Genomic DNA, 26,481 nt, shown 5'->3' with positions numbered 1-26,481 from the left:
AATGTTTTCTTTCATGTTATTTTCATATTCCATCTGGCAAGAAAATTCTTTGCTGCCAAGATCAGGACATTCAATAGATGATATACTTAAATCACCTAAATGGTAGAAAATTGTAAACATATAGTCTTTAATGAAGAGTCATTACAGGGAAAATTGCTATGTTGGTAGTTAAGATGACTTGCAAGAGGATATTAGTGATCTGACAACATATATAAAACAGTAAATTTAGAGATTTGAATCTAGGATAACATTTTACAGTAGGGTGAGCAAAACTTGAATAAGATATGCAGTCAGAACTCAAGAAAAAAGTGGTTTTAATTAAATGTCTGTATGTTAAAATATCTGGTTTATATAATACACTGAGCAGAGATAGGTGCTACAGTAGAGAAATTTTGTTATTTTTAAAATTTATTTATATATATATCTGTAAAAAATTTCCTCTGACTTTTGACATCAAATCTGCTCTAAAATGCAGATGGAAAGTTCAGCTCTCTTCTGCTTTATTCTGTATAATTCTGGGGAAGAATCTCTTTTCTGATTTCTGCATCCTCTGAAAGTACTGGAAGTTTTCTGAGGTTTTTCCGGGGATGGAATACAAGGTTTGAGAAGGGTGACGAGCAAGAGCCTCCTGTTTGCCCGTTTAGAATGCTGGGTTTCAGTCTGGCTGGAGAAGTGGCTGCAGCCAGAGCTGTCCAGGTGGCTCTGCAGCATCAGCAGTGCTGGCTCTGACTGTCCCCCCTGGTCCTGTCCCTCCCCAGAGCCCTGTGCTGGGGGATGAGCTGACACTGCCATGCCCGGGGCACTGGATGCTGCTGTATCTCTTCAGTGGGGTGGGTTTATGCTTTTTGTAACTGGTGTTTGTGGGTGTTTTTCACTGAAAAATAGAATGTATACAGAACTTGTGCTGAGGGGCCGCCTCCTGGGTGGGGGTGACGTTCCCATCCTTTCAGCCAGCAGGAAAACCAAAGGAAGTGGAACAGAGCAGTTCTGTCAGAAAGGAAAGATTTGTCCCATTTGAAAGCCCAACAGTTTTACTTGCCAAGATCCATTTAATACATTGCCAACTCTAAGTTTCCAAGCCAGCCAGCAATAATTCCTACTTGACTGATGGAACTCAGTAATCTCCCATAAATGAGAGAATTATGTGTATGATGGGCTTGCTTTGTCTTCTCTCTGTTTCCTGCTACCAGCATTGAGTCACATGAATCCATAATAGTCCTGGATGCTTGGATTTTGTGTTGTCTCATCTGTGCCTTCTGCTGTCTGCTCACTCAGTTTCAGCTGCTTAGAAATTTTCACTGTTGCAAGTAAAATAGATTCGCCCACACTTTGTTCTATTAAAATAGCCTTGGGCATTTTTGTTGTATTAATAGACTCGTCGAGCAGTTTAACTTCTCATATTCAGCTTATTAGCTACAAAATCTGATGGACAGTTTGAAAAGGAATTGCCTTTCCAAATGTCTTTAGTTCTCAGACCATGCTCTTGGACAGGTGAATTGCTCACACCATCTATCCTTCAGTAAATCATCTGATCTTTATTTTTGCTACTGTTTGCTTTTTTATTTTATTTTCTTTTTTTTTTTCTTTTCCTCCTGATAAGTCTTATTTTTTAATTAAATTCCTCGGGATAAGTTGGAGGTAAACTTCCATTGCCCAGTTTTAAACCCTTTGTGCTGGCTGGAACCCTGGCAGTGTTCAAAGCCAGGCTGGAGCAGCCTGGGCTGGTGGGAGGTGTCCCTGCCCACGGCAGGGGGGATTTGGGAGCAGATGATATTTAAGGTCCATTCCAATGCCTAAACGTTCTGTGATTCTGTGAATTAAAGTTATGTCTTTGGACTGCCTATAATATTTGAGATATCCATGTTATTACAAAATTTCCTCTGCAAGAAAGTGAGAGATCTCTCCTACCTTTTTGCTTCAAAATTATATTTTCAGAAGCTGGACAGAAGTTGTTTAAAGGCTTTTGATGCTATTCATGCTAAGCAAAAAATTTTCTCAAGATCTTTCTAAGTGGGGATTTCAGAAAGGATACAAAGGACCTGGCCTTCTTTTCTGAGGGGAGGATGTAACTTTGGGTGCTCTGTTCTTGACCCTGCTCCGGTCAGGGGGGTGGGTGTTCAGCACATGGATGTTTCTCTTGGCTTTGCAGCCTTCACTCCAGCTGGGGCTTGTGTAGCCTCAGGGGAGAAAAGGCAATAAACCCTCCAGTGAGGTGCCCTGTAGCACAGAAAGCAGAGGTAACGTCTCATAGTAGTGTTGCCATTTGTTAAAATAAATAAATAAATATTATGCATATTTTTATGAGGGTGGAGAAAGTATCAGCAGCTTTCTGTTGCCCCAGTTAAATATGCAACTTTTTTTAATGTTGGATATCACTTCTTGCCTCTCTTTTTACCTCCTGTGAACATATAAAACTGAATTTCTTAAATGACAATAAGGCACATACAGGCATTGCAAAGAGGAAGTAAAAAGTAATTTGTTTAAGACTTGTTTGAACATGAGAATCTCAGCCTGTGAACAAGTGTTTCTGTTGTGTTAACTGAGTAATTTTTGTATGCCAGTGCTCACATTTACAGATGCAATTGCTGACTTTGCCAGCACTTGCCCAAGGTAATTCACAGTCAGACATGCTGTTGTTTCCTTTGGCACAAGAAATGAGGTGAACTGGGTTTCTGTGTCCAGGTTTTCAAGGTTGTTGGCATACATACATGTGTAAGAACCCTTAAATCTTGTGTGCACACGTTCAAAGCAGGAACTTTCTCAAAACTTGTAGAAATAAATGCCAATTTAGTAAAACTTAATTTCAAATAGAAGTCATGTAACTGTTGTGAACACTTGAAAAAAATGGAATACAGTACAATTCTGTAGGATTTTGAGTACAAAGCATCATCTGCCTTAACAAGAGAGCATTAGCAGCCCAGTGTCATCCTTTGGAAATCCTGGGGCAGGACGAGTGAGAGCAGCTCTTGTCCTGTGAGTCAGCACAGATCCAGGCTCGGAGAGGAACTGGGAGCCCCAGTGGTGCTGAAATGAATCAGTTGTTGTTTTAAACAAACCAGGGGTCGGCTCCAGCCCAAGGGGTGGGCCAGAGTCTGCTTTTCTTTCTCGTGCAGATAGTTCTGTTGAAGGTCCCAAGGAATAAAGCACAGAATTAGAACTGTTCTTTCTAACAGTGTATAAACGGAAGACCTGGACATGAAACAAGTCCTGCAGCTTCTCTGCTCGGTTCTTGCATTTGTTAAATTGCAAAGCTAAAACGTGCCTTCTCACAGGGGTGTTGTGAAGATTAATTAATGAGTTTGTGAAGTGCTTTGATCCCATAAAACACTCCATAAGTGCCAGGCATTATTATGAAGAATTATAAAATGCCAGCCCAACGTGCACCTTGGGAAGGCTGGTTTGGAGATCCAAATGTGCTGCATCCTCCACAGGATCACATTGTTCACTCCTCCCACCCAGCAGCCCATTCACAAAACGAGCCAATTTTAGGAAAGATGCAATTTTTGGAATAAAAAGGAGATCACCGGCTGTCATAAATATCTTTTTCAATTAAGGGCTTATAGATTAAATATGCATTTTGCTGTAGGATTTGGAATGGCATCGTTTCACCATCCATCCTCAGCAGCAGGGAGGGTATTTGTAGTTTGAATATCTCCACTATCTGGAAGAAAACAATATCTTTCTATTTCAGTTCTTTTAACAGATTTTAAGTATGGGACAAGTATTCAGAAAGGTCTTTTGCTTTTATTTTTTATGAAGTGGCTGTAAAATCATTAGTTTGTGAATAATTAATTCAATTAAGCGTAATAAGAAAAAAGCTTTAAGTCACAAGGAATCTTTTCCATTAAAAGCCCTATTATCCAAGATTATTACATTACATTGAAGTGAAAAAAAATCTGAGTTTTATTGCCTAACAGGCAGACTGTGGCATTTGCTCTATATTAGCAAGAAAAACTCTATCAGCTGTAGAACCATGTAATAGTTTAATTTCTCTGAGGGCACTGCATATTCCAAAAACAAATAGAGGTCATCAAACATTTAATCTTAAATTAAAATTTAATAATTTATATAATTTAGAATTACAGCAATCTGTCATTTTCCTGCTGTAATGTTTTTAATCATATCACATTTGAGCTGGTAGTTGGTGATGCTGAGAATGGAAATTTTCACATTGAAAAGTCTCAGGATGCTCTGCCCAAGGCTTAGCTGAGGGGATGGATGCTAAATGTATGTATACACACATGAGCTTAAATACATGCTGTATATTTGATATATAAATACAGCATATTTGTGTATGTATACATTCTACTTGCACGTATTTTTTTTGGCTAAAACTGGTAAAATCTGAGATGGAGGCCATAAGTAGGGGCAGGGGGCCTTGCATGTGTAAGAAAACTTAAGTTATGACACTGTCTTTATAAATAAAAATACCTCTTGTGAGTCACACAACACAATTTCTGATTGTTCTTGTGATTGTACAGAGGAAGCTTTTCTTTGGCATATTTAATGTAAGACATTGTAGAATACTGTTTATTAAATGAAGGGGTCTTTTTTTGTCCTTACCAAGTGTTATATCTGAAGGTGCAAGTATTTGGGCTTATTTTTCATTCCAGTTAAATACCTTATTTTGGTGACACCCTTCTCCCCCAAAGCATTTCCTTTATGTTTTAATGCACCTTCTGGGAAGAGAACAGCTGATTTGTTCTCCCACTGTTTTATCATACTTGTTATTGAACTTTACAAAATAGTAAAATGGTTTCTGAGAAATAAGAATTGCCGAAACTCCTGAAGTCTAGAGGGGTTTTATATATATTTGTTTTCCTCATCTCCTTGGATCTATTTTCTATTTTTTAATTCTCTGAAAATTGAAGTTTCTCATGGTCCTCAATGTGCAAATCAACTGAGGAGAGCTTTCCTGGAACAGTGTTCAGTCCTGCTTAGGAGAAAAGAAGCTAGAATAAGATATAAGAAGCACTGCAGCTTTGTGGTTCCAGGTGTTCTCCAGACTCTGGGAATGTGTATGAGTCACCACAGGAGAGCACTTTGAGCTGTGCTTCTCCCTGATCTTTAGGCTGGAATGCAGCCACTGGCACTGGCCCTTCATCAGAGGCTTTTCTGTCCCCCAAATCCCCTGTAGAAGGTGGCAGTGGTTCTTTTTCTGCTGCATTTTTGTTTCTGAATATTCATCCCTAGAACACTCCCTGCTTCTGCTGGCCTAGAACCATTGAAATGGAGAACAGAGAGAACAGAAAAGGTTTGGAAAACCCTTCTTTTCAATCCACCTGAATGTGCCTTCTGTAGGAGCAGGTGGGAGAGGTGTCTCAGGGCCAGGAGGAGCCCGAGAGAGCAAACCCCAGGCAGGAGCTCGTGTCAGGCCAGAGGGGACCCAGCAGTGACCCCCTGGGTGACCCCCAGGCTGTTCCTCAGCAGTGGCTGTTCCAGAGCAGGAGGTGTCTCAGGGGGTGTCACCAACACAACCCAGGTCCCCCTGGGTGGGCTCTGTGCACTCGATTGTTTCTGAGCAGCTGCCAGAAAAGAACAAATCTTGGGGTCCCTGAATTGTTCTCATGCCTGAACTGTAAATCCACAGTCAGCATTTCCCAAGGAGGGTTTGCCACAGTGCCTTCTCCTCCTCAGCTTCTGAATGGAGAAGTCATTATGTTTTCTCCATCTTGCATCATTCTTGAGAACAGTTTTTAAAAACATTGCAGTAAACACAGGTATCAAATACTCCTGACATCTTTCAGCAATTACAGTTTCTGTTCATGTGGCTCCTGCAACTGTGCCAGTCACCCCACTGTGTGTCCACAGCAATTCCATCCCAGTTTTCCTGCTGCCTGATGGCTCCCAGCTCCTTCTGTTTGTTGCCCAAACAAACACTTACAGCTTATAGGCATGTTTGCATTTACTGACAGGGGTCTCTCTCTCAGGCCTATTTTTTAAAACTCTGACAGTTTGAAATATTCGTTCCAAAAATTTATCTTGAAAAGTGAAAGGCACAGAAAAGCATATGACCTTTTTATGGGAAAAATAAAAATCTCCTTTTCCCAAAGCCCTTTTCAGGGTTGTAAAGCCACCGGGGATTATAAAGCTAACATTTGTTTCCACTTAGAAAATGTAGTGATAGACCTTAACAATCAGTGCGAGGCTAAGGTGGCTCTGCTGTAGGTGCTGCGTGTCAGCTTTTTTCCTGTTTAAAGTGGTAATAGAAAATTTACTCAGTATATATTGAACAATGTTATGGTGCATTCTCTTCAGTGTCAGAATGGAGAGAAGCAAGGAATGTGTGGCTGTTGGGGAAACTCTTGGAAACCTCAGGTTCACTGGCATTAACTACAACTGGTGCAGTATGATTAGGACCAAGTGGTCTAGCACTTACTTTGCAGGCTTCCCTCATGGATCATAACTTTTCTAACCCACTTCAGTGTGTTATTTCTGTCCATCCCAAACCTATTCCCACTTGGAAATACCTGGATAAACATCAGAAATGTTGGAGCTAGAAGGAAAAAGTTCTTTATTACAATGTTGACATCCACAAATTCTGTCCCTTTTTTTTTTCTTGTTGTTTGCAATTGTGACTTCATTGTTGTGTCAGTTTTTACAGCAGTTGTTACTGGTAAAAATGCTAGCAAAAATTAGCTAACAGTAGATCTTTGTAAGAAGTGAGTTTTAGAATAATAGCCATGTACCTTAACAAGGCAGTGTAGCTGACACTGCACAGGAACACAGTTCAGAATGCTTCTGCTTGTGTGGGAAAGTGAGAAAACATGAATTTACTGTGATCATAAAGCTTGCTACAATCTGCCTCATAGATATTTTTACCAAAATATTCCAAATTTCAGGCAATGAAAACTGTGTGGAAATCCCCTGAACTGCAGGGTGTTTGTATGTGGTCAGCTGAGGAGGGAAATTATTTTTAGCCGTTGCTGATAAGCTCTGTCCTTTCAGGGAGATATCATCACCTGTATTTTCATCTTATCAGTCCTCTCTAGAAGATGCTCCTGTCTGCTCCATTTGGTTCTCTTTGTACAAAGCAGAGATGGCCATCAGAGCACGAGATGGAAAACAAGACAAAGGCAAGGAGGCAAATACTGAATATTCATCCCTCCCTTCTATTTTTAATTATACACATTAAGAGCTTATTTCACAGTTCTGTCCCAGACTACCTTTTATTCTTGGCAGGCAGCTGAGAGTCCAGCTCTGTGCATCCTTCAGCCTTGGCTGTGGCTGTTCTGCACGGGGGTCTCAAAGCACACCCAATATTCCACTGTGGTTATCCTGAAGTGCCTTTGGATGTTCTCTCATAGTGTCAGTGCTGCTGCAGAAATGGCAAGTAGGACAGAGAGGAGATGACTTTTGTTGCTGTTGGATTTTTAAAGAGGTGATAGAGTAGCCATAAGAAAGAGATGCCATGAGTGATTTTCCTACAACTTTGCTATGCCTTCCAGAAATACCTTCGAGAGCTGCAATATTTATCTGCAAAAGAATTGTGTAAGGACACTGCTGTGTGTTAAAGGAACATCCACCCCTTTTCCCAACCAAATGGAATAGTTTATTGCCTTTTGAAGGAAGAGATACTGAAGATACAGTCAAGATTAATTACTTTTTCATAACCTTTTGTCTTCAGCTTCTGAGGCAAGGTGGTTTTATGTCACAGAGAAGACACAGTATAATTTCAGGAAAATTATTTGTACATTACTAAAACTGTAGGATGTGGATAAAACGTTGAAGGCTGGTGTTCAGAAAGGTGTTCCTAATTTGCAGTTATATATCTTTTATAATACAAATACAAAATACTCAGCCTTATTTTAAAGGGTCCTGAGGTAATTTCCAGATACATATAACGTAGGATTCAGAGTTAAGATGTTTTTAAAGTGTTTCTTTAGCTTAAAAAAATCAGAGAAACAACTGAAAAATCTGAGGAGGCAAGTTCCAGTTGAGATGAAAATCCATTTGTTTGAGAGTATGAAGATCTTTGTACCCAAGGATTGGGAGGAACCCTTTCCCCTGCCCAGGTGGTTCTGTAGGAACCCCCTGATGCTGCAGGTGGGGTCCCACTGCAGTGAATCAGCAGCACCTGCAGTTCCCATCTCAGTCAGGCCTCCTTCCATCTCTTTTCTGCTCCTGCTTCAGTACAGACTCAAACTTACCTCATGGCACCCTTTCTTTTCTTATACTGAACACTTCACATTATTTCCAAAACCATCTGAAGTGTGATGTGTGAGGATGTCTCAGAGTCCAGTCCTGTGCTGGTATGGTTGGTGTTCTGGTGGCTTTTTCTTTTTTGTTGTTTTATTTTGTTTTGTTTTGTTTTTTCTGTGTTAATTTTTTTTCCATGAGTACTGCAGGTATTTTTCATGTATTGAAGGATTGCCTCCTATTCCAGCTGTCTTATCTGGTCACAGCTTGTCTGCTTCACCTCCTTTAATTTTCTTTAAGGTTAATCTTTCCATTTTATTTCAGTACAATCTATATCTGTGATTTATAGCATTGCTGGGAAAATAGGCTGTGTCCTGGTTCTGGAAGTAGTGGTAAGATTGAACAAAGCACTGACCTTGTGAGCAGTGGGGACTCTGCCCCACAGAACTGAGGACAAGTAAAAGGGCGTGGAGAGTAATATTGTTTAATGTCAAGAATGAAAGTAAATATTAAGTGTTACCTCTGCTATTCATTATAGATATTACAGAACCTTATTATGGATATTAGATCAATAGAATAGGCAGTTAGGAAATACATGACTAATAGATGCAGTACCTGAGCTGTACAGCTTCAGATAGGCAAGGTAATTATGACTGAATATTATGAAAGAAAGAAAACATTGATAAAGCAGGTTTTTCACATAGATATTTTTTTTTAAGTTGTTTGTCACTGCAATAGGTAGCAAAAAAGGCTGTTGTTTGGATCTGTATATTGGGTTTTGTCTTATGTTAGGTATGTTACTTGTGGCCAAGCTGATAATCCCAGAGGGTTTGCTGGGAATAGCTCTGAATACCACTCCTGTAATCCTGGATGTGGCAATGGGGGTGGGAATGTGGCAAATTTAGTATTGTGCCCATGCCACAGTCCAAAGGGTATTTCTAGAAATAAAGTATTCTTATACTTTGAGACTTTTAGAATTCCATTTTGGTTGAGAGAAATGGAATTGGTTGTGAGGGTTCGTTCATGTTCATTAGTTTTGACAGGGATGAGCAAGTGAAAAATTTTATTCCTTGCAGTTATTTGTTGTTCAACAGCTCCTACCAGCCCTGGAAAATAAAATGTTCTGAGTGCTTTTTAAAAGAGCCTGATAGTTCTGGCCTAGTGTGACAAATAATCTATTGTCTTCCATTCTGAAAGTGGGATATCAGTTAAGAGAACAGGGTTTCAGCTCTGCATCAGAGGATTTATCTACTAGAAAAGCTTTAGTGAGGACATTCTATACCCAGCAACATGGGAGAGTTTCCACTTGGGTAAACAAGTCCCTCTCAGTGTTGGCACACAGGGTCAATGGTAGCAAAAACATTCCCCTTCCCTATTGGAACATAACTCCGTATTATTTTCAATATTAAGTAGTAATGAAAATACCCTCCCCCTGCTTCCTAACTGCTCCTTCCAATGCAGGGTTCTCATCCCAACCCAGTGGGCTCATTTTTAGAGCATTGTTTTGGAGCCACTGTGACAGCTTCAGGAACTGGGGAATTTTACTTGGTTTGTCTGATGAAGATTAGGATCTTGGCTAATGACTACACAGTCATAAGTGATGATGCTTTTCCTCCTACTCCCTTGTTGCTTAGAGCATATATTAATGGTGCAGATGGCAGTGGCTGAGCTGTGTGATAGTTGGCTTTCCATCTCCTCCTCTCGTGACATTTACACCATGCAGAGAGGGTGTCTTGCCATCTCCTGAGTTATGGAGATTTGTGATTCATCACCTGCCTTTTAAATCCAACACTGATTGCATCTTGTTGCTGAGGCAGAGCTGGGATGGGCACTTTCTGCTTTTAAACACACCTGTGCCAAGCTTTGCCTGAAACCTTCAGGGAAATCCCAGCCAGGAGCACTGACTGTTCAGTCCTGCTGGCAACATGTGGAACCTGCAGGGCCTGGTTTGTGTGTGGAACTGTAAGTCCTCCTTTATGCCTTCAGAAGATTCACAGTGTTCAGTCTGTGACCTGACCAGAACTTCAGCCAAGATTCACAGGTACTGAGGGTTCACTGAAACCATTCCCAGGTACTGAGGGTTCACTGAAACCATTCACAGGTGCTGAGGGTTCACTGAAATCATTCTTTCCAATCACTAGAGCCCGAGTGTAATTTGTATGTGACATGTGGAAAGTAAATACTTCTACTGCTTTCTTTGCTGTTTTGCCTTTCTTTCCTACTCATACATTTCTCCATTCTTATGGCCTGCAAGAAACAGAGGGATAATTTAGGCCCAACTAATAGAGACAATTCCTTAAAATTTCGTTTCTTCTGTTATTTTGTCTGTCATGGCCAACCTACTCCCCAGATGTTCTATTACTGCTTCTTTCACACAATAATATCAGTAATTCTGTGTTCAAACATTTTTGGGGTTTGTTCTTTAGGGAAGTCACAGAGTTTTTGTATTTTACTCATAATTTAAGGGCTTATTTACTTTTAAGTATCACTGCTGGGTTTCTGATCATTTGTTGCAAATACTGGGGCAATTTGGTTTGGTCTATTGAGCTTTTGCTTGTTTAGGAAAGAACCTGTGTTGCAGGTACAGTCAAAGGAAGTTCATTGTTATTTTTGCAAACTGAGAGGATGGTTCTTTTCCTGTCAGTGAGTTCTGCCCCTGGTGTCTCCTTATCAATGACATATATGTGGTTTCTGGCCATACAGGGATGAAAATCTCTCTATTTGAAGCTGCTTGCAAGGGGAGGGGGCGAGAGGGTAATGAGCCTTTGAGTTCCAGAGAAGTGATGCTGAGAGAGAGAGAGACTTTGAGGGCTGTTCTGGCACATGTCAAGGTCCATGAGATATAAACAGGGAGAAGTGTGAATGAAGAAGTGACCTAAAAAGATGTGGAAAGGACCTGAAGGGAACTTGGATTTCCTCCGTCCAGAGTTGGGCTGCCCCAGAACGTGGTTCTCGTTACCTAACACAGAAAATACAAAGGCTTTGCAGGATGTGGAGTTTGCCCTCTGAGTAAGGTGCTGGTATTCTGAATTTAGGAGTGTCTCTGCTATTCCAAGAAGAGAGAAGTTATTAATACCTTTTTGAAGTTCTGTTTGAATCAGTTGATTAGAAGGTGACTGAGCAATGAGGCAGATCTGCTGCACCACAACCCTCCTTGCATACTTTCAGTATCCAAAATTTGAGATTCTAACTGTTGAAAATGCTGGCAAGTACAGCCATTTTGAGTGATCTGGTTATTACCTCATGTTTGTGTTTCTGGGAGATGTGGGTTACAGTAAAAGCAGACTCCACTTAACTCCAAAGAACAGCTTCTGTGGTGCAGTGCTGACACTCATATGATTTGTCTTCTCATTTGTCAGCTTGGAGGGGCATTGGGGAAAAACATTTAACCTTAACAAGAGGGTTATTAAACTGCTGACATTGTTTGCTAAATTTCTGGTCTACGGTTAGAAATGAGATTTGCCACCTATAAGAGAGATTTTGCAGAGGCACTTGCTCTAGCTTTAGGTTAAATCAACATATGGAACACATGACAGTAGTGATGAATTCTGGTCAGTGCTTGAAATATCTGAAAGTAAACTTTTATCTGAAATACTGAAATGTTGTGACAATTAAAACACCCAAACAAACAAAAACCCCCCAAACAGATGGATATTTCTCCTTACACAGCATTTAACCAGATACTTGAGAACACATATTGTGAGATGAGAATGCTGGACTGGCTCACTCAGAATTATCTTACCCATTCAAGACATGACAGAGATCATTTTCATTAATTGTTCCATATTTCTCTCTTGGGACCCCTGCTTGCCCATGGCAGTGTGGCTGTGTCGTGACAGTGTCCTCTCCTCCTGACCTCATGGTGCAGGCAGTGCTCACCTGCAGTGCCCATCCCTGCTCAGGCTTTTCTCCAGGAGTGATCTTTAAGAAGCTCTTCCAGCATATTTCCCACAAGTACTGGGGCTCAGGGAGGGAGCGAGGGTGATGTTACTGTGGGGTTGTTATCCCTGTACACTGAACACATTCAGAGGTGTTGTTCCAGCTGGTTCATGGGCACTGTGCTCCACTCCCCCACTCTGGGTGGATGTGCCCACCGTGCTGGCATTCCAGGGCTTTGGAGAAGGGCTGTGGCTGGATGACCATTGCTCCGTGCCTGGCTCAGGGTGGATGGGGATGTACAGGAGAGGACACAGAGCCCCAAAGCCCTGCTGTGCCTGGAGCTGCTCCGTGCTGGGGCTGCTGTGCCAGTGCTGCTGTGCCAGTGCTGCTCCCACCGGCAGGTCCGTGCCAGGGTTTGTTTGCAGTCACCTCAGAGCTCCTGTGCATTTAATCAGGGAAATGCTTCCAGTGCCCTGCATTTGATTTACTGAGTTTTAGCATGTGCTATCTGATTGTTAATGTATGAAAGACTTTTAGGTAAAGCATAGGAGTAATTTTAGAGGTTGGTTGGAAAAAAAGAAAGGAAAAATATGCACTTTTTACAGCAAAATGATCACATTAAAAATTCCCTGAATTGAGGGAATGGGTCCAGGACAGGTCTGACATATCTGAGAGAAGCATTTAACTTCTCACCAGATGTACATTTGCTGTGGTGGGTAGGACTGATAGTTTTCAGCTGACTCTTCACCTGCCTCAAATGTGAACTACTCTTGTTTCTTGGAGAAGAGAAGGTTCATGGAAAGCAGTGGGGGACACGTTTTCTAAATTAAATTGTAAAAATACACAGTACAAAGAAATCCTTCCTGTGTAGCTTATGTATTGATTGAACTTGCACTGCAGTGTGAAGTGTTACAGAATGCCAGGAGTGATACCCCCTGTCTGCATCAGTCTGGAAAGCAGAGACCTGATTAAACTCTGATTAGAATCAGTTGAACTCGGGTTCTCTGATACTCAGGTCGTACACTGTTTGCTAATGGTGTTGTGTAGAGAGTCAGCTCAGGCTCTTTGGCAGGTCAGATCCAGTATCTTCCCAATCTAATGGCTTTATTGATCCCCCATGCAAACAGCTGACTGCACAAAGCCATGGATCGTACTGGCACTGCAATGGAGAAGGGACCTGGGTAAGGTTACTGAAGCTTGGCTTAAGGGAATACAGATTCTATTTATTAAAAAGCATATTTTGCAGCAAAATATGGTAATTAGGATGAGGTTCCTCTTTTTTTTTCTTTTAATTCAGTGTATGCGTTAGAGTTCTGGCCACTGAGATCCAGTTAACTGAGAAGTTTCAAAGGTTTTATTTCATGAACAGGAAAGGACTGACTGGATATCCCAAAGCAGCCCCTGTGCAGCTTTTCTGTTTAGATTTCCACCGTTCAGAGGGTTACAGCTCTGATCAAGCCTTCAGTGCCTCTTGCCAGTATGGTGCAGCTGGTATGCCAGAAATCTTTGGGGTGGTTTTCCTGTTTCTGTTTGGAACAAAGTTATGAACATTCTGAAATGAAGATGAGGAAGAGGAAGGTTGTAACTGAACATCTGAACTTGGGCACAGAAAGAGATTTCCCTTTGGAAATGGGTTTCAAGAAGAAAGCTGGAGTTCACTTGGATGCCTGGTAATTTTAGTCATTAGGTTTGACTCACTGTTGTGCTTCTCTCACTCATCCAGTGAACTCTTAGCTAAAGTCGAAGTGATCTGAAATGTTCTGGTTGATCTGAAATGATCTGATTTGGAAACGTTCAAGGAGAACATGGCTTCCCATTTTCAAAATAATATTGCTGCTGCTTTAATAATGTATTAAAGCAATAAGTCTATTTGGTGTCTAAAATAGATCAGATAAGAAATGGGAGGTATAAGCCCAACAAAATGAGAAGAGCACTGAGGCCAGGTGTGACACCTGGCATGTGATGGGAGGCAGTACCAAGTAATTTATTTTTTCATTGTGAAAATAAAAAGGAATTCTACTGGCTCAGGTATCATGTCAGTAGAACTATTTGTCAGGGGAAAGAAAAGAGGGAGTATGATCAGAAATCATCTTATTTACTCAGTGTAGGATTTGATGTCTAATTGCATTTATTACTTTTTTGTAGTCACATAATGGTAACTTTTTGCAATAAAAACTAAAACCTAAAACCACTTGAGATGTTAGATTTGTTGTTAACAGTTTTATTATTCATTGTATTGGTTACAGGAATTAGTAGATCAAATAATATAAAGAAATTAGAGAAAAACATTGGTAAAAATTAGATTCTTAGGAATGAAACTGTATAGATCAGCGCTAAGTATTCATTGGGGTATCATGACAATAATATTGTGGGCAGAATTTGTTCTCTGTTAAATCTAAAAATTGACTTGGGTGATGCAGCAGTAAAGTACAGTTGAGGAATGATCAATAATAAAGATTTGTGTAAAATCAAAGCTAACAGCCTAGGTGATATGTAATACTTATCAGTCACTGAAACCCAGTTCTCACTGGCCTGTCTGGCCAGGATTGAGAATGGGATTTGGCCACAAAAAACAAAGGAAAACAGAGCTACAGGGCTAAGCCCTGCAAGTCAGAACCAGCTTGTTTCGAGGACAGATGATTAAGGAACAAATATCATTTATGTTGTTATGTAAATATGAGTGTGTGAACATATTTGTGAGGTATATGAACTCCAGATGCTTTGGATCTCTAGGATCATCTGTGGTATTTGTTTGTATTCTCTCCTTATTGACAGTTGGTATTACAGTGATATTTGAAAGGATGTCAGTAGGGCAAAATTACACATTTGGATACGTCTCTTGCTGTGCCCAAAATATTGATCCTCTGGCAATAGTCAGTGACATGGATATTTGGGTTATTGTAGGGACTGATCACAGCAGATTTAATCAGCTTGTTCAACAGTAGTACCAAAGGGGGCACTTTCTCTTTTTTGCTTGTGGCTCAGTATTGAGCCTACAGGATGCAGGAGGGAAGAGGAGGGTGGGGACAGCAGAGATTTGAGCTACATCATTCTCTTTCTGAAGTGCTCAGTGCCTGCCTGTGCTTCCAGCTCTTAATGGACATTTTTAAAAAATAAAATTATTTTCTACGGTTTGATAGTGGCTCATCTCTCAGGTAGAGAATGAAGGAGGTACCAGAGGACAGAAGCAGCATTTTGCCAGAGCACTGTGAGGCCCTAAAGAGCACGTTCCAGGGGAGAGGGAGCTGTGCTGCTGTGGGGGAGCTCAGGATTTGCTTCCACATGACACAGGAAATCCGGGGCTCTTATTTTGGGGGATTGCTCAGCCTGTTTTCTCAGTCTGAATATCTGGTGAAGGACAGTTTGGTTTTAGACCTATTCAGGGAATAGGGAAAGGGAGAGCATCCTCTTTGACACGAGGGAAAACAGAACAAACCCTACTCTCAGTTCGTGCCAGATTTGCTCCTGGTGAGGTGCCCAGTGCAGTGCCCTCTGGAAGGGTCAGAGATGGGCACTGGGCACAGCCTGGCCAAAGGCAGGAGCTCCAGGGCACCAGTGTCGGCACACGGGGATGGAGCTGCTCATCTCCTGGAGGAGGATGTTCCCCTCACTCATCCTCCTCATGGTGAGGAAACCCCCGGGTGTTTGTACCACCCGCTTTGACATCTGCTGAAACCATTACTGAGGCATTTTGAGGAAGGTCAGGTTGTCTATGGACAGAAAGTAGAAGAAGAAATTAAGAGAAGCTGAGTAAATACTTCGTTCCCAGCCTGATGAAGTTCTGTTAGAGAGAGTGAAGAGAAAAGAGGTTACATGTTTGTGAGCTTTTATTTTCTTTTGCTAGAATTACAAAGGTTTTTAGTAGATGGTCTAATGGGGAAAAAAGGCACAGAGAGTAAGTGGTCTAATTGAAATCTTGCACAGGGGCAGCCCAACTCTCCTTGCATGCCAGGCTGTGCAGATAAGTGTCGAATAAGAATTGAATTATTAAGTAATAACCTGTGTCTGTTATTGTACTGTGCTTGGCACAGGTTGCCTTCATACTGTCTCCCCGTTTGATTGCTTTTAAAGTGTGACTCTTGCTTTAGGAAAGGGAGAATTCATTTTACTTTTGTCCCAGAGTTTTGCAAGGATTAGAATTTTATGGGTTACTGCTTTGCTGTAAAGGTTCTTGAAAGAAATGTAATAATTTCAGGTCTGTGCTGGAGGGTCTTTTACTGACTTTTTCCACCTTTTTGGATCTGAGAGTGATTCTGCTTACGAAGAATCCACTTAAATTTATTATTTCTATTGACATTTTCCTCTGGGAAATGAGCTGTCTGACTCACAAAAGCCAGAGAGGAAAGGGAGCTTTGGGCTCTAATCTTACTACTTCTGTAAGAATTACTAAATAAGCTGCAATCATAAAACTGAATGTGCCTTTTTTACTGAAGATTGTTTTGACTTCCACATTAATTTTTAACTCGAGTAGAACTTCCTTTCTCCAGAGCAGTGGAAATACTTTGCACTCCGTTTCCCGGAATAGGCAGGTCACTGGTGACATTCCGGGGGGCGTTTTCTGAGAGGGCAGGACTTGGCAGAAATCAAATGCACAGAAAGTGCAGGTGAAGCACATCCTGGAGCAGTGACTGCAGTCTCTGTGGGAGCTCATCCTGCGGAGCTGGGGCTCCTCCCGGACTGAGGGAGGTGCAGGAGCTCAGGTGGTGTCAGCACTGACACCCCTGGAAGGGGCTCCCCAGGGACTGAGGGAGGTGCAGGAGCTCAGGTGGTGTCAGCACTGACCCCCCTGGAAGGGGCTCCCCAGGACGGTGGGGTCGATGGTTAATAAAGTAAAAGGACTGTGAACTCTGTGTAAGTGGAGATGTACTAGGTCTTCATACCAAGGATGCTTGTTTCATACTACTCATCATGCTCATATGGTTTCATTTTCTGTAAGTCCTGCAGTGTTTTAGCATTCTGCCTTTTATTTATTTCTATAGAAAGGGAGAAGTGAAGTGAATGCTGAAAGACAAGGATACATTTCGCAGCGATAAAATATTAAAACTGTGAAGTGCTCCTCTGAGCTCTTCTGCCATGTTATGTGGGTGTTATTTTCCAGAGGAGAACATATTACTTCAGAGAAAAGTTTTGAATAAATTCAGTCTAAAGCAGAGTTTATTGTAGCAGAAGATTTTACTGCAGAGTGATGTGTGCTTTTTGCAGGGGTTTAAATTATGAACATGATGTTATGACTGAGTTTTAGACACAGGGACAAGATAGTAGGAAATGCTGTCTCACTTAAAGAAAGGTACTTATATGGCAGTACAGCAGGAAATTGGGCACATTGCATGGAAATGTGCAGAAAATTGTGGTTCTTTTGAGTCAGAATTCTTTTCCTATGAAATAATAGCCAAATTCTCCATTTTTCCGTGACTCTTCCCTGTGGGGATGCACATGGCAAAACAGGCTGTCCAGCAGCAGGGAAATGCAGAGCTTCTTCCCAGGAAGATCAGAGGCACGTGGGTTTTAGTTTCCTCTTAAAAATCTGCTGTGCTGCTTTTACCAGCAGTACCAACACCAGCACAGCTCACTGAGGCTGCAGTTCCTGGGGGGGACTCGCTGGGGTTTAGCAGCTCCTGGCTTTTCCTTTCTTGTGTTGCAACTGGCAAATGCTTTAGCATTACATCCTTCACATTCTTACCTTGTGCTCTGGCTGTACCTTCTGGCTTTAACAAATGCACTGAGTGCTTGCAGAGAGCACCTGGCTGGTCAAGGATTGCACAGCACAGAGACAAGGGGAGATACCTGCCTGTCATTAGATAACGAGCTCCTAATGGAGTCAGGAAAATGAGCTCCTGGCACTTGGGTTGGAATACTCCAGAAATGTTGAGAAGTGGTGGTAGGAGACAGCATGTTACAGATTCTGGGTAGCATGTGCATATCATTTCATCTCAGATAGAGACATCAGCCTCAATAAAACTGTTCTTCTTTTCCTGTAAAGCTACTTTGAGAAACTCTCTATGCTGTTTACAGTTGAAAGATTATAGTAGTCAATAGCTGAATGTTTAGACTTGATGTTGAACTTGTAGAAATGTCACTATTTTTTATCATTTGTTATAGCTAACTCTGAAACTATGATCACACGAGGGAAGCTTTTCCGTGAATAAGCAGGAGGAGGAAAAATTCTGGGAACTCTCTAATTAGCAAGAAATCTATTTTAATTTAAAAGTAGATTTGTTAGTATGTCTAACAACCTTGACATGTGTCTAAATCCAGTATTGCCCAGGAGAGAGACTTATCACACTGAAGTTTTGTTCCCAGAATTTCCCTGTATTTGCAGCTGGTTCTGCTGCTGTCACAGATGGTTTCCAGCTGTCTGCAGAAGGACTTTTTCCAAGAAGCAGAGGTGAACAGTGGGTTGAGCTGCAGTACTTGATTTCAGTGAATAATGCAGAGAGTTCTGACTCCCAGTCAGTGTGAGCAGAGGATTCTTATAAAGTCTTGATAAGGAGATCCAGTCTGTGGTTACCTTGGGAGCTCTTTGGGTTGCTCCTGGTGTTGCTCGTGGGGAGTCTCTGCCCTCAGGTACCCAAAGCTGAGGCAGAACCTCAGGCTGCTTTCAGCAGGATGTACCTGCAAATATTTAAAGAAAGAAAGTATCAGTCTGTTTATTTTCCTGGCTTCAGCTCAGTCTGTGACTCCACAGGCCCCCGATCTGTCAGGGCTGGAGCAAAAGGGGTGTTGGAAGGTTCTCATAGTCCCTCAGAAGAGCCCTCTGAAGTTGTCACCTTCTTGCTCAGCATTTCTGCAGTGTCTGTAATCCTGTAATGACAGGGCAGGGCTGCTGCCGTCCAGGGCACAGAGAAGTTTCTGTTCTGCTTATTCTCCACAGCTGCAGAGCCTCTGCAGCTCCAAGAGGGAGTTGGGTCCTGTCCATCTCCACATGTCATTGGCATTGCTCTCCTGTCCTCCGGTGCTGTTTTTTCTTCACTAGTGATGTCAGAACTGTTTAAGTTGCTATTTTGAATTTCAAATCCCACTTGAACTTGTCAGAAAATCAAAATGTGTAGGATTTTGAAAAACTGTCCCTCCATAGCACTAAAAAATAAGAACTACTAAGACTTCTGGGATGGTATTATAATATGGGTATTAATTTCTGCATCACTCTTAAGTTTGGAAGTGTTTAAAAAAAGTTCTTTATGGCCTTCACATTTGGCCTGTGAAAGGAGCAGTGCCAATTTCCAGTTCTTATTTGAATTGTAGAACCTCCCCAAAGTTTGGAGATGAGCAGATTTTCAGCTTTCTCAGAAATAATAGTTTATATGAATTATTTTGAATTATTGACAGCAAACTTTCCTTGCAAGTCAGTTGTGGTGCAGGTTTCTTTGCTTGTTTGGACACATGAAGTTTTCTTTAGGTCTCCATAATCCTTCATTTAGTCAGTTTAGTGGTGCTTCAGGGTTTGCTTTTTTTGTGCTTTGTAATCAGTCTCCATTCAAAATACAGAGCATGGAAGAGGAAGATGAAGACTCGTTTTCACTGTAGGAATCATAAATACCACAAATATCATAACTATCTCTTCCTCTAACAGCAGATGGAGATGAGTGTGAGGCAGTGCTGGGTGTTTGTACCATCCAGGGGTTCTCTGGGTGCTGTTCTGTTCATCCCCAGTGCCTGCAGTGCCTCCACTCACAGCGTTGTTTTTTAAAAGCTTTCACTTTTTTGGTGTTTCTTCTCAAGGTTACATTATGCAAAGTACAACATTATATTTTTTACACTATTCCAGGCTGTATAACAAGTATTTTCAGTCCTTTTATGAAAATTGAAGTATCTCTGCTCTGGGAAAGAGGCTTTAGGCCTGTTTCCAGCGCTCCCAACTGCTGTAATGAACTCTGTCTGAAAAGGTTTGGGTCGGGTGTCCTGCCTTTAAAAGTGTTCTGAGGTGGCAATTCTTGCATGCTCTTGCTTTAGTAATTTGATTTACTTATTCACCATGAATTGCAAACCACTACGAATTATCAAAAGGTAGTTTTGTTGTTTAAGTAATTATAAAGATGAAAGAGAACTTCTTCTACTTTACCATAACTGTGAGAAGTCAGGGTAAAAAATATGAGACATGTACAAGGAGAGGAAATGACAGACATTTTATTTCAATGGATTTGTATTATGGATAAGAATGAACAAGCAAGTTGAATTAAATATATCATTTTGGCTTGATTCAAACTCTGCTTTACTAACCATTTCCATTACCATGCCCCTTTTTTCTCTGCTTTCTGGTGAGGTGAGGCACTGTCTCTTTTAATGATTTGATCATGTTCCCTCCAGAGGTTTTATCCTCCCTGTCTGCAGCCTTCAGCCCCGTTCGTGGCATTTGCTGCCCCCCAAACGCTTCAGCAGCTGTGTGAGAGTTGGGGGTGCTCTGCTCCCATCAGTCACACACACACTGTGCTGGGGGTGGACAGGACAGGGCCTTGGCTCTGGGGGGAAGCCCCACATCTGGTACACTCTGGTGGGAAATGTTTAGTGCAGAGAAAGCTGTTAGAAGAGTTAGTAGTGAACCACGTTTGTATTGACCACGATTCTTGTGTGTGTTTAAATGTCGGGTGTAAATCTGGGCTCCTGCCTTTTCCTCTGTGAACTACTGAAATTCTTCTGAAATTCCTGACTGTAACATACACATAGATATAGAAATACTGAGGAAAACAAAATAACAAACCTCCCCCCAAACCCCCATAATCAAACAAAAAACATGAGCTGTAATTTTTTTCTGGTCTCCCTGGCGCCTTTCTTGAAGTTTTCCCAAAAATAATCAGTCTTACACTGATACTGGAACTGGGCAATTCCTTAGATTTTCCTCTAAATATAAAAATAAGGAACCAAGTATGAACTGCCAGAGGTTGTCTTTACATACAATATATGCTGCTGTTTGCTCCATTTGCTGTCAACAAACATGTATTCCTCTGCAGGCTGGTTTTGGTAAAAGCTGGGAGGCTTTCGCTGAGTGGAGCCAAAGTTCTTTTTCCCTTGCTTTTGTCCAGCCCAGGAAGCTTTCTTTTGAAGCATGTGTGGTGACCCACAGCAGTTGAAAACATTGTATTTTCCAAAGCAGTTCTGTGAGTGTCCCTACACTGAATGAAGAAAGAACTCAGTGCCAAAAGGATCCCTTCTCTTGGAGAGCCCAGTACCTGGGAATGGTCAAAATGTAACATTAAGAGATCTTGTCCAGATTGACAAGAGGCAGGACAGTGTTTGTAGGAATAACTTACCTCTGCTTTTGTTCTCTTTTATTTGAAGGAATATACAGGGATTTTTTTTCCTGGAGATGACAGTAAAGCATTGTTGGATAGGACAGTAAGGGTACTAATGAAGATTTTTAAGTGCCTCACAAAAACAATTGCTGAAGTAAATTTGGAGTCAATTTTAGCAGGCAGCTGTAGTTTTCTTAGGTATTTAAGGAGAAAGTATGGCGTCCATCAAATGAAAGAGTTCTCTGAAGTTGTTTTGTGAGAACAAAGAATGTACAAAAAGTTTTTTAATCAGTTATTGAATATTCTAAATACTTACTATGAAAGACCAGTAGCCCTCATATGGGGGGACAGGATTTTGAGAAGGCAGCTGAGTCCCTCAGTCTCTCATGTCCACCTCACAAAGTCATGTAGACCTGACAAAGACACGGCTGCTGATCCTGTCACTTCTTGGGGTGTTTGCTATGGACACTTCATCCACTCCAGCTTGGGTCCCATTTTGGGGGTGTGTGCCCTCCTCATTTGGGAATTTCTGGTTGGAGCTAATTCATTTGGTCAGCCTTCAGCTCCGAGCCAGCCTGTAAATTGGGCTGTGCAGTGCTCTCCTTTCTGTCCTGCTCTGGCCAGGCTGTGCTGGGCTCACAGCAGAGCCTCGTGCCAGGGCCAGCTCTGTGCCCAGCCTGGCCTGACCCCACTGGGACAGCCCTGCTTCCAGGTGAGCAGCAGTGTGGTGTTCCAGCAGAGCCAGGCATGAGTTCAGTTGTGGAGAAACACAGTTTGTGCTGTCAGTGAGGGGGATCAAGGGCAGCTTGGAGCAGGACACGTTAACAGGCCCTTGTGTTCCCCCCCAGAATCACCACGACAGCTGCCTGCATGATGGACCTGCGCAGATACCCCCTGGATGAGCAGAACTGCACGCTGGAGATTGAGAGCTGTAAGTACTTGTGCAAATCCTCCTTATTCGGGGGCCGCTGCTTCGCAGGCTTGATTTCTGTCGGGTTGGGGGTTTGTGGTTTTGTTGGGGGTTTTTTAACATGCTGCTAACCCAGTTCTCTTCCTGTCTGATGACATTTAGATCCTTGTAAACACATGAGAAAAAAATAGCTTTCCAGATGGATTAGTAATTTGTGGCACCGGGATTAGCAAAAGTTATTCTGTGTTTTGATGGACAATTTACAGCTTTAAAAGTCTCATTCAAGTGCCTTGTTGGAGTTCATGTGAGGAGCACAAGGATTATTATCAGTTCTTTATCCTCCTTTACTGCTGAACTGTGTGGCAGCTTGTTTCCATTTATAAATGAAGGCAGGAGGTTACAACTGTCCTTGAAATAGGTGGTTTGTGGTTTTTTTTCCCCTAACCACTGTGCTGTAGTTAAACTTTGAACACGTGTAAGGCAGTTTGTTTATATACACTGTGTGCTCAGGGAGACTTCACAAGTACATTTAAGGTGCTGCAAAGAACTGACAGCAGCCTTTGGCTGGAGCCTGGAGAGCTTTGCAGGTGGAAGCTCTGGCCATGGATCAGAGCTGGAACTGAGGCACAGGGACACATGGGACAACTCCAGGAGCTGACTGGGCAAGGCTTCCTGGCAAATGTGCTCGATGCCAGGCAAGAAACTGTGCTGATCCCAGGGCTGGGTGTTCAGCGAAGGAGATGCCATGGGAACATGGCACTTCCACAGAAGTGGGAAGGGAAACACATGACTTTTGGGCTACTGATGGTTAGAATCTTAAAAGCCATTCTTTTTTTTATTTTTTCTTTTTTTTAATGAAACCTGGGCTGTATCCTGTGTCTCTTCAGCTGAGTGTGTTTGGCATCATGGCCCTTGTGGAAAGGATGTTCCTCTGTCAGTAGGAGCTGCTGTTATCCAAGTGCCCCTTTTCTGTCTTGTTCATCATCAGTGTTTGGATGTCCTAATGTGGGTTCTGTGACAATCCAGCACTGAGGGTGGGAAGGGACTTAGACTGTTTAGCAAACAGTGGTGAATTCTGGATCTGTAGCCACACTGTCCATTTTGGCAACGTGAGCTTTTAGTGTGGCTTCTTGGGACAGATCCTTTGTTCTTTATTTGTCCCCAGTAATTTCATCTCAAGTATGTTGAGAAGAGGTATAATTTCAGTGGCATAATGCACAGTGGCAGTGAACAGGAAATCCTTGACTCCTCTTCAGTGTGCAGATAGGATGATTCAGTAAGAGCTAAAATAATCCCAGTGGTAGGTGACTCTGCTGGGTGGTTGAAGAGAGGAAGGAAATTCAGCCCATCAGTGCACAGGACCAGGGTGGGTTGTGTACAAGTGAACCAGTGCTGGGAAGGTTTTGGGAGCACACACACAGCCCCAGCTGGGGGCTTTGGTCAGGCTTTCAGGCTGGAAATCAAGTCACATCCAGAATGTATCACCCTGCAGGCAGGCAAGAGGGAAGTGTTTGCTGATTTTCATTCTGTCTCAGTACATCCCTGCAGCAGCACGTCCTGGGAGCTCTCAGAGCACAAACAAGGTGATGCACTGTTTGCAAATGAGGAGAGAATTCCACAGGAGCTCTGCAACACACTCAGCCTTTGAAGCAACCTGGAGTTAAATTTAAAAGGGAATCCAATATAGGAATATCTAAACTCTGCTTACCAGCCCTGGACCATTCAGGCAATATAGACTGAAGTGCCTTTTCTTTCCTTTTTTATCATTCTGCAGTTGAATATGGAGAATATATGGAATCATAAAGATACAGAAACAAAACACATGGTTTTAAAACTTCTAATGCATTTTGTCTTTTATAGCCAGTCCGAACTAGAGTACATTTGTTCTTATTATGGAGAGATTATTGGAAACAAAAAGGGCCCAGTTCAAAGAGTCCATATTCAGAAAGAACCAAATTCATTTGCTAAGGTTTGAGGAAAAAATGACATGTCCAGGAAGGTGTTTCTGATGCTGCAGAAAGATGTCTTCCGAAAGAAAAAGAATATATTTGTAACAAAAACTCTAATAATCTTATATCCAAGAAATCATGTGGACGTGTTGAAGGCTGATGGTTTGGCACTTTACAGGCCTGTTTTGAAAAGGTATGGATTTTACAAGGTAAATTCACTTTTTATTTAGGATCTGTGTTATAACATACTGTAGGCAAATGTTTTTCTGTAGGTCTGATATCCTTTTGAATACTTTGTAACTGGTGACTTCTTTAAGAAAAAGAAATATTTGTAAGTGCTGTTTGAAGAGACATCTGATATATTGTTACATATCTCAGGTCTGTGTAGTGTGTGATGGGAGACTGTAGTTTATTTTTATTATGTTCCTTGCAGTGCACATATGGTTTGGTTCTTCTTTTAAAAATATTTTTTTACGCCACTGTAAGTGATGGAAGTGGCACTGAGAGCTCACAATGCCTTCTTCTCCATGATATCGTGTTCCTTAACTACTCTATTACCTTTCTCAAAATGAAATAATTTCTTCAACATGCTCCAGCTCTTATGAAATGGTAATATTGATCAGGTGCTGGAATCACTTGACCTCAGGTCTTTTGCTTCAGAAGACAATGTAAACCATGATTATCTTGTAGTGATCACACACCTGTGAAGAGAATTCAAATATGTTCCTACAGTCATTTTATTTCCTAAGATAGGAAATGCTTTTTTAAGATGCTTTCCCCCCCCAGCATCTGTCTCACTGTTTTAAAGGAAATAAATTAGTTTTCCTTTTGAGAATTCAAAACGTAGTTGATTCACATTTTACCCACTGATCAGATTATAGTCTGTTCCTGATGTCTTTTGAGTATAAAGAAGCAAAAAGTACTCAGTTGAGAAACCTATGAAGATGTAGCTAATGGCCAAACCCCCTTTATGTTATGGCTCTTCCCCAAGGAAATAGTGTCAAAATGTTGAGCCTTTTATCTTAAAAATTAGTTTATTAACTATTTACCAATAATTTTAAAGCCCAAGACAAGCATCTGTCTGGAAACATTAGCTTTTGGAATTTAAAAAGTAAGCACTCCTATGGCTTCAGATGCTCTTTTACTCATCAGGATGTTTCAGTAAGGAGAAGTAGATTTCTTGGGTAACTGTAATTGTCCTTTGTTATCAAATTAGAGTACATACATTAAGGAATGACTTTTTTTATGATGAGTGTGCAAAACCTGTAGGAACAGGAAGGCGGTTGTTTGAGTCTGTTGTCAGTCTGATGTGATTTGCACTTGGCCGCTGAAAACAGCAGCTCCAACAGTTCTGCTAATGCTGAATTCATTCAGGAGGAAGGACAAGAAAATGAACTTTTGAGTTGTCATAAAACTGTGGATTCAGCTGAGTTTGACCAGCAGTTGTGGCCTGTTCACAAACCAGCAGTGCCCAGACTGGGCTGAGGGCAGAGCCTCTGGCAGATCCCTCCCAGCAGGGACTGGGGAGGGGTCACAGTGCTCAGGGGGCTCCTGCTCTCAAGGGAACTCAGTTTGCAGGGTGCTCTGGACTTGGGTCACTGTCCCTGACACTGCTCCATTTGGTCCAAGTTTCCAGAATGAGAATTGGAGCTTCATCTCTGAAACGTGAGCTGAACCCTCCTCAGAGGCCTCTGTTCCAGAGAGGAATCTTTGTTCTCCATCGGGGTGGAGTTTTTTGTTTGAGTGATTTAGTTTTGTTTTTCCCAAACTGCAAGTTTTCTTTTTCCTACTGGTGCTCAAATACAACATACTGCATTTTCAATCACTGAACAGGAAAACAGTTTCATTGGTTTTGTTTCAGCAAGTAGAAGCCAGAGGGAATCATAAAATAATCTTTTGTTTTGATTATGACATTAGATTTGGGTTAAAGAAGGGTTGGCTTTTCAAGTAGACAAGCTTGGAAAACATTTTACTTTGGTGGAATAACACAGTAGAAATTGAATTAGTGGAAGCATTGGCAAAGTTAAAAATTATAATCTTTTCATTGCTTTGATCAATATATTGTGCATTTCTAATGATGAGAGCTTTGTGAAACACGTTAATTTGGTTCAGTTGCTCAGTGATATTTGGTACTGGCAGTTCACACTGATCAAATTCCACCTGTATTTAGAAAATAAAAGCTACTTTCTGTTATTGGATACCGTCCCATTTTGTTATGTCTAAATGTCGATTTCAGAGTTAGTGTTGCTTATGACAATAGTAAATAATTTTTAAAGGGTTCAGGCTTAGTGTTATCAAACTTCTGGTAGTGCTGGGGAATTATCCCCTGGCTAATTCTTGTATCAGTCTAACACCACTATAACTGATGTGAGAAAGT

At 41.6% G+C, this 26,481-nt stretch overlaps 1 protein-coding gene across 9 annotated transcripts in view; it reads left to right on the top strand.

Moving 5' to 3' along the window:
• The window catches only part of GABRB2 (gamma-aminobutyric acid type A receptor beta2 subunit), a 159,660-nt gene that overhangs the window by 84,461 nt on the left and 48,718 nt on the right, over positions 1 to 26,481 (top strand). For all 9 annotated transcript variants that reach the window (XM_017833868.1, XM_017833866.1, XM_017833869.1 and 6 more), the window contains one exon: positions 22,094 to 22,176. In XM_017833868.1, coding sequence (XP_017689357.1) covers positions 22,094 to 22,176 — 83 coding nt within the window. The remainder of the gene's footprint in view (positions 1 to 22,093; positions 22,177 to 26,481) is intronic.

This window comes from Lepidothrix coronata, unplaced genomic scaffold, assembly GCF_001604755.1.
Source record: "Lepidothrix coronata isolate B3197 unplaced genomic scaffold, Lepidothrix_coronata-1.0 Scaffold223, whole genome shotgun sequence".
Lineage (NCBI taxonomy): Eukaryota > Metazoa > Chordata > Aves > Passeriformes > Pipridae > Lepidothrix > Lepidothrix coronata.
The sequence above is the reverse complement of the archived record's forward strand: the minus strand, read 5'-3'. Positions and strand labels throughout refer to the sequence as shown.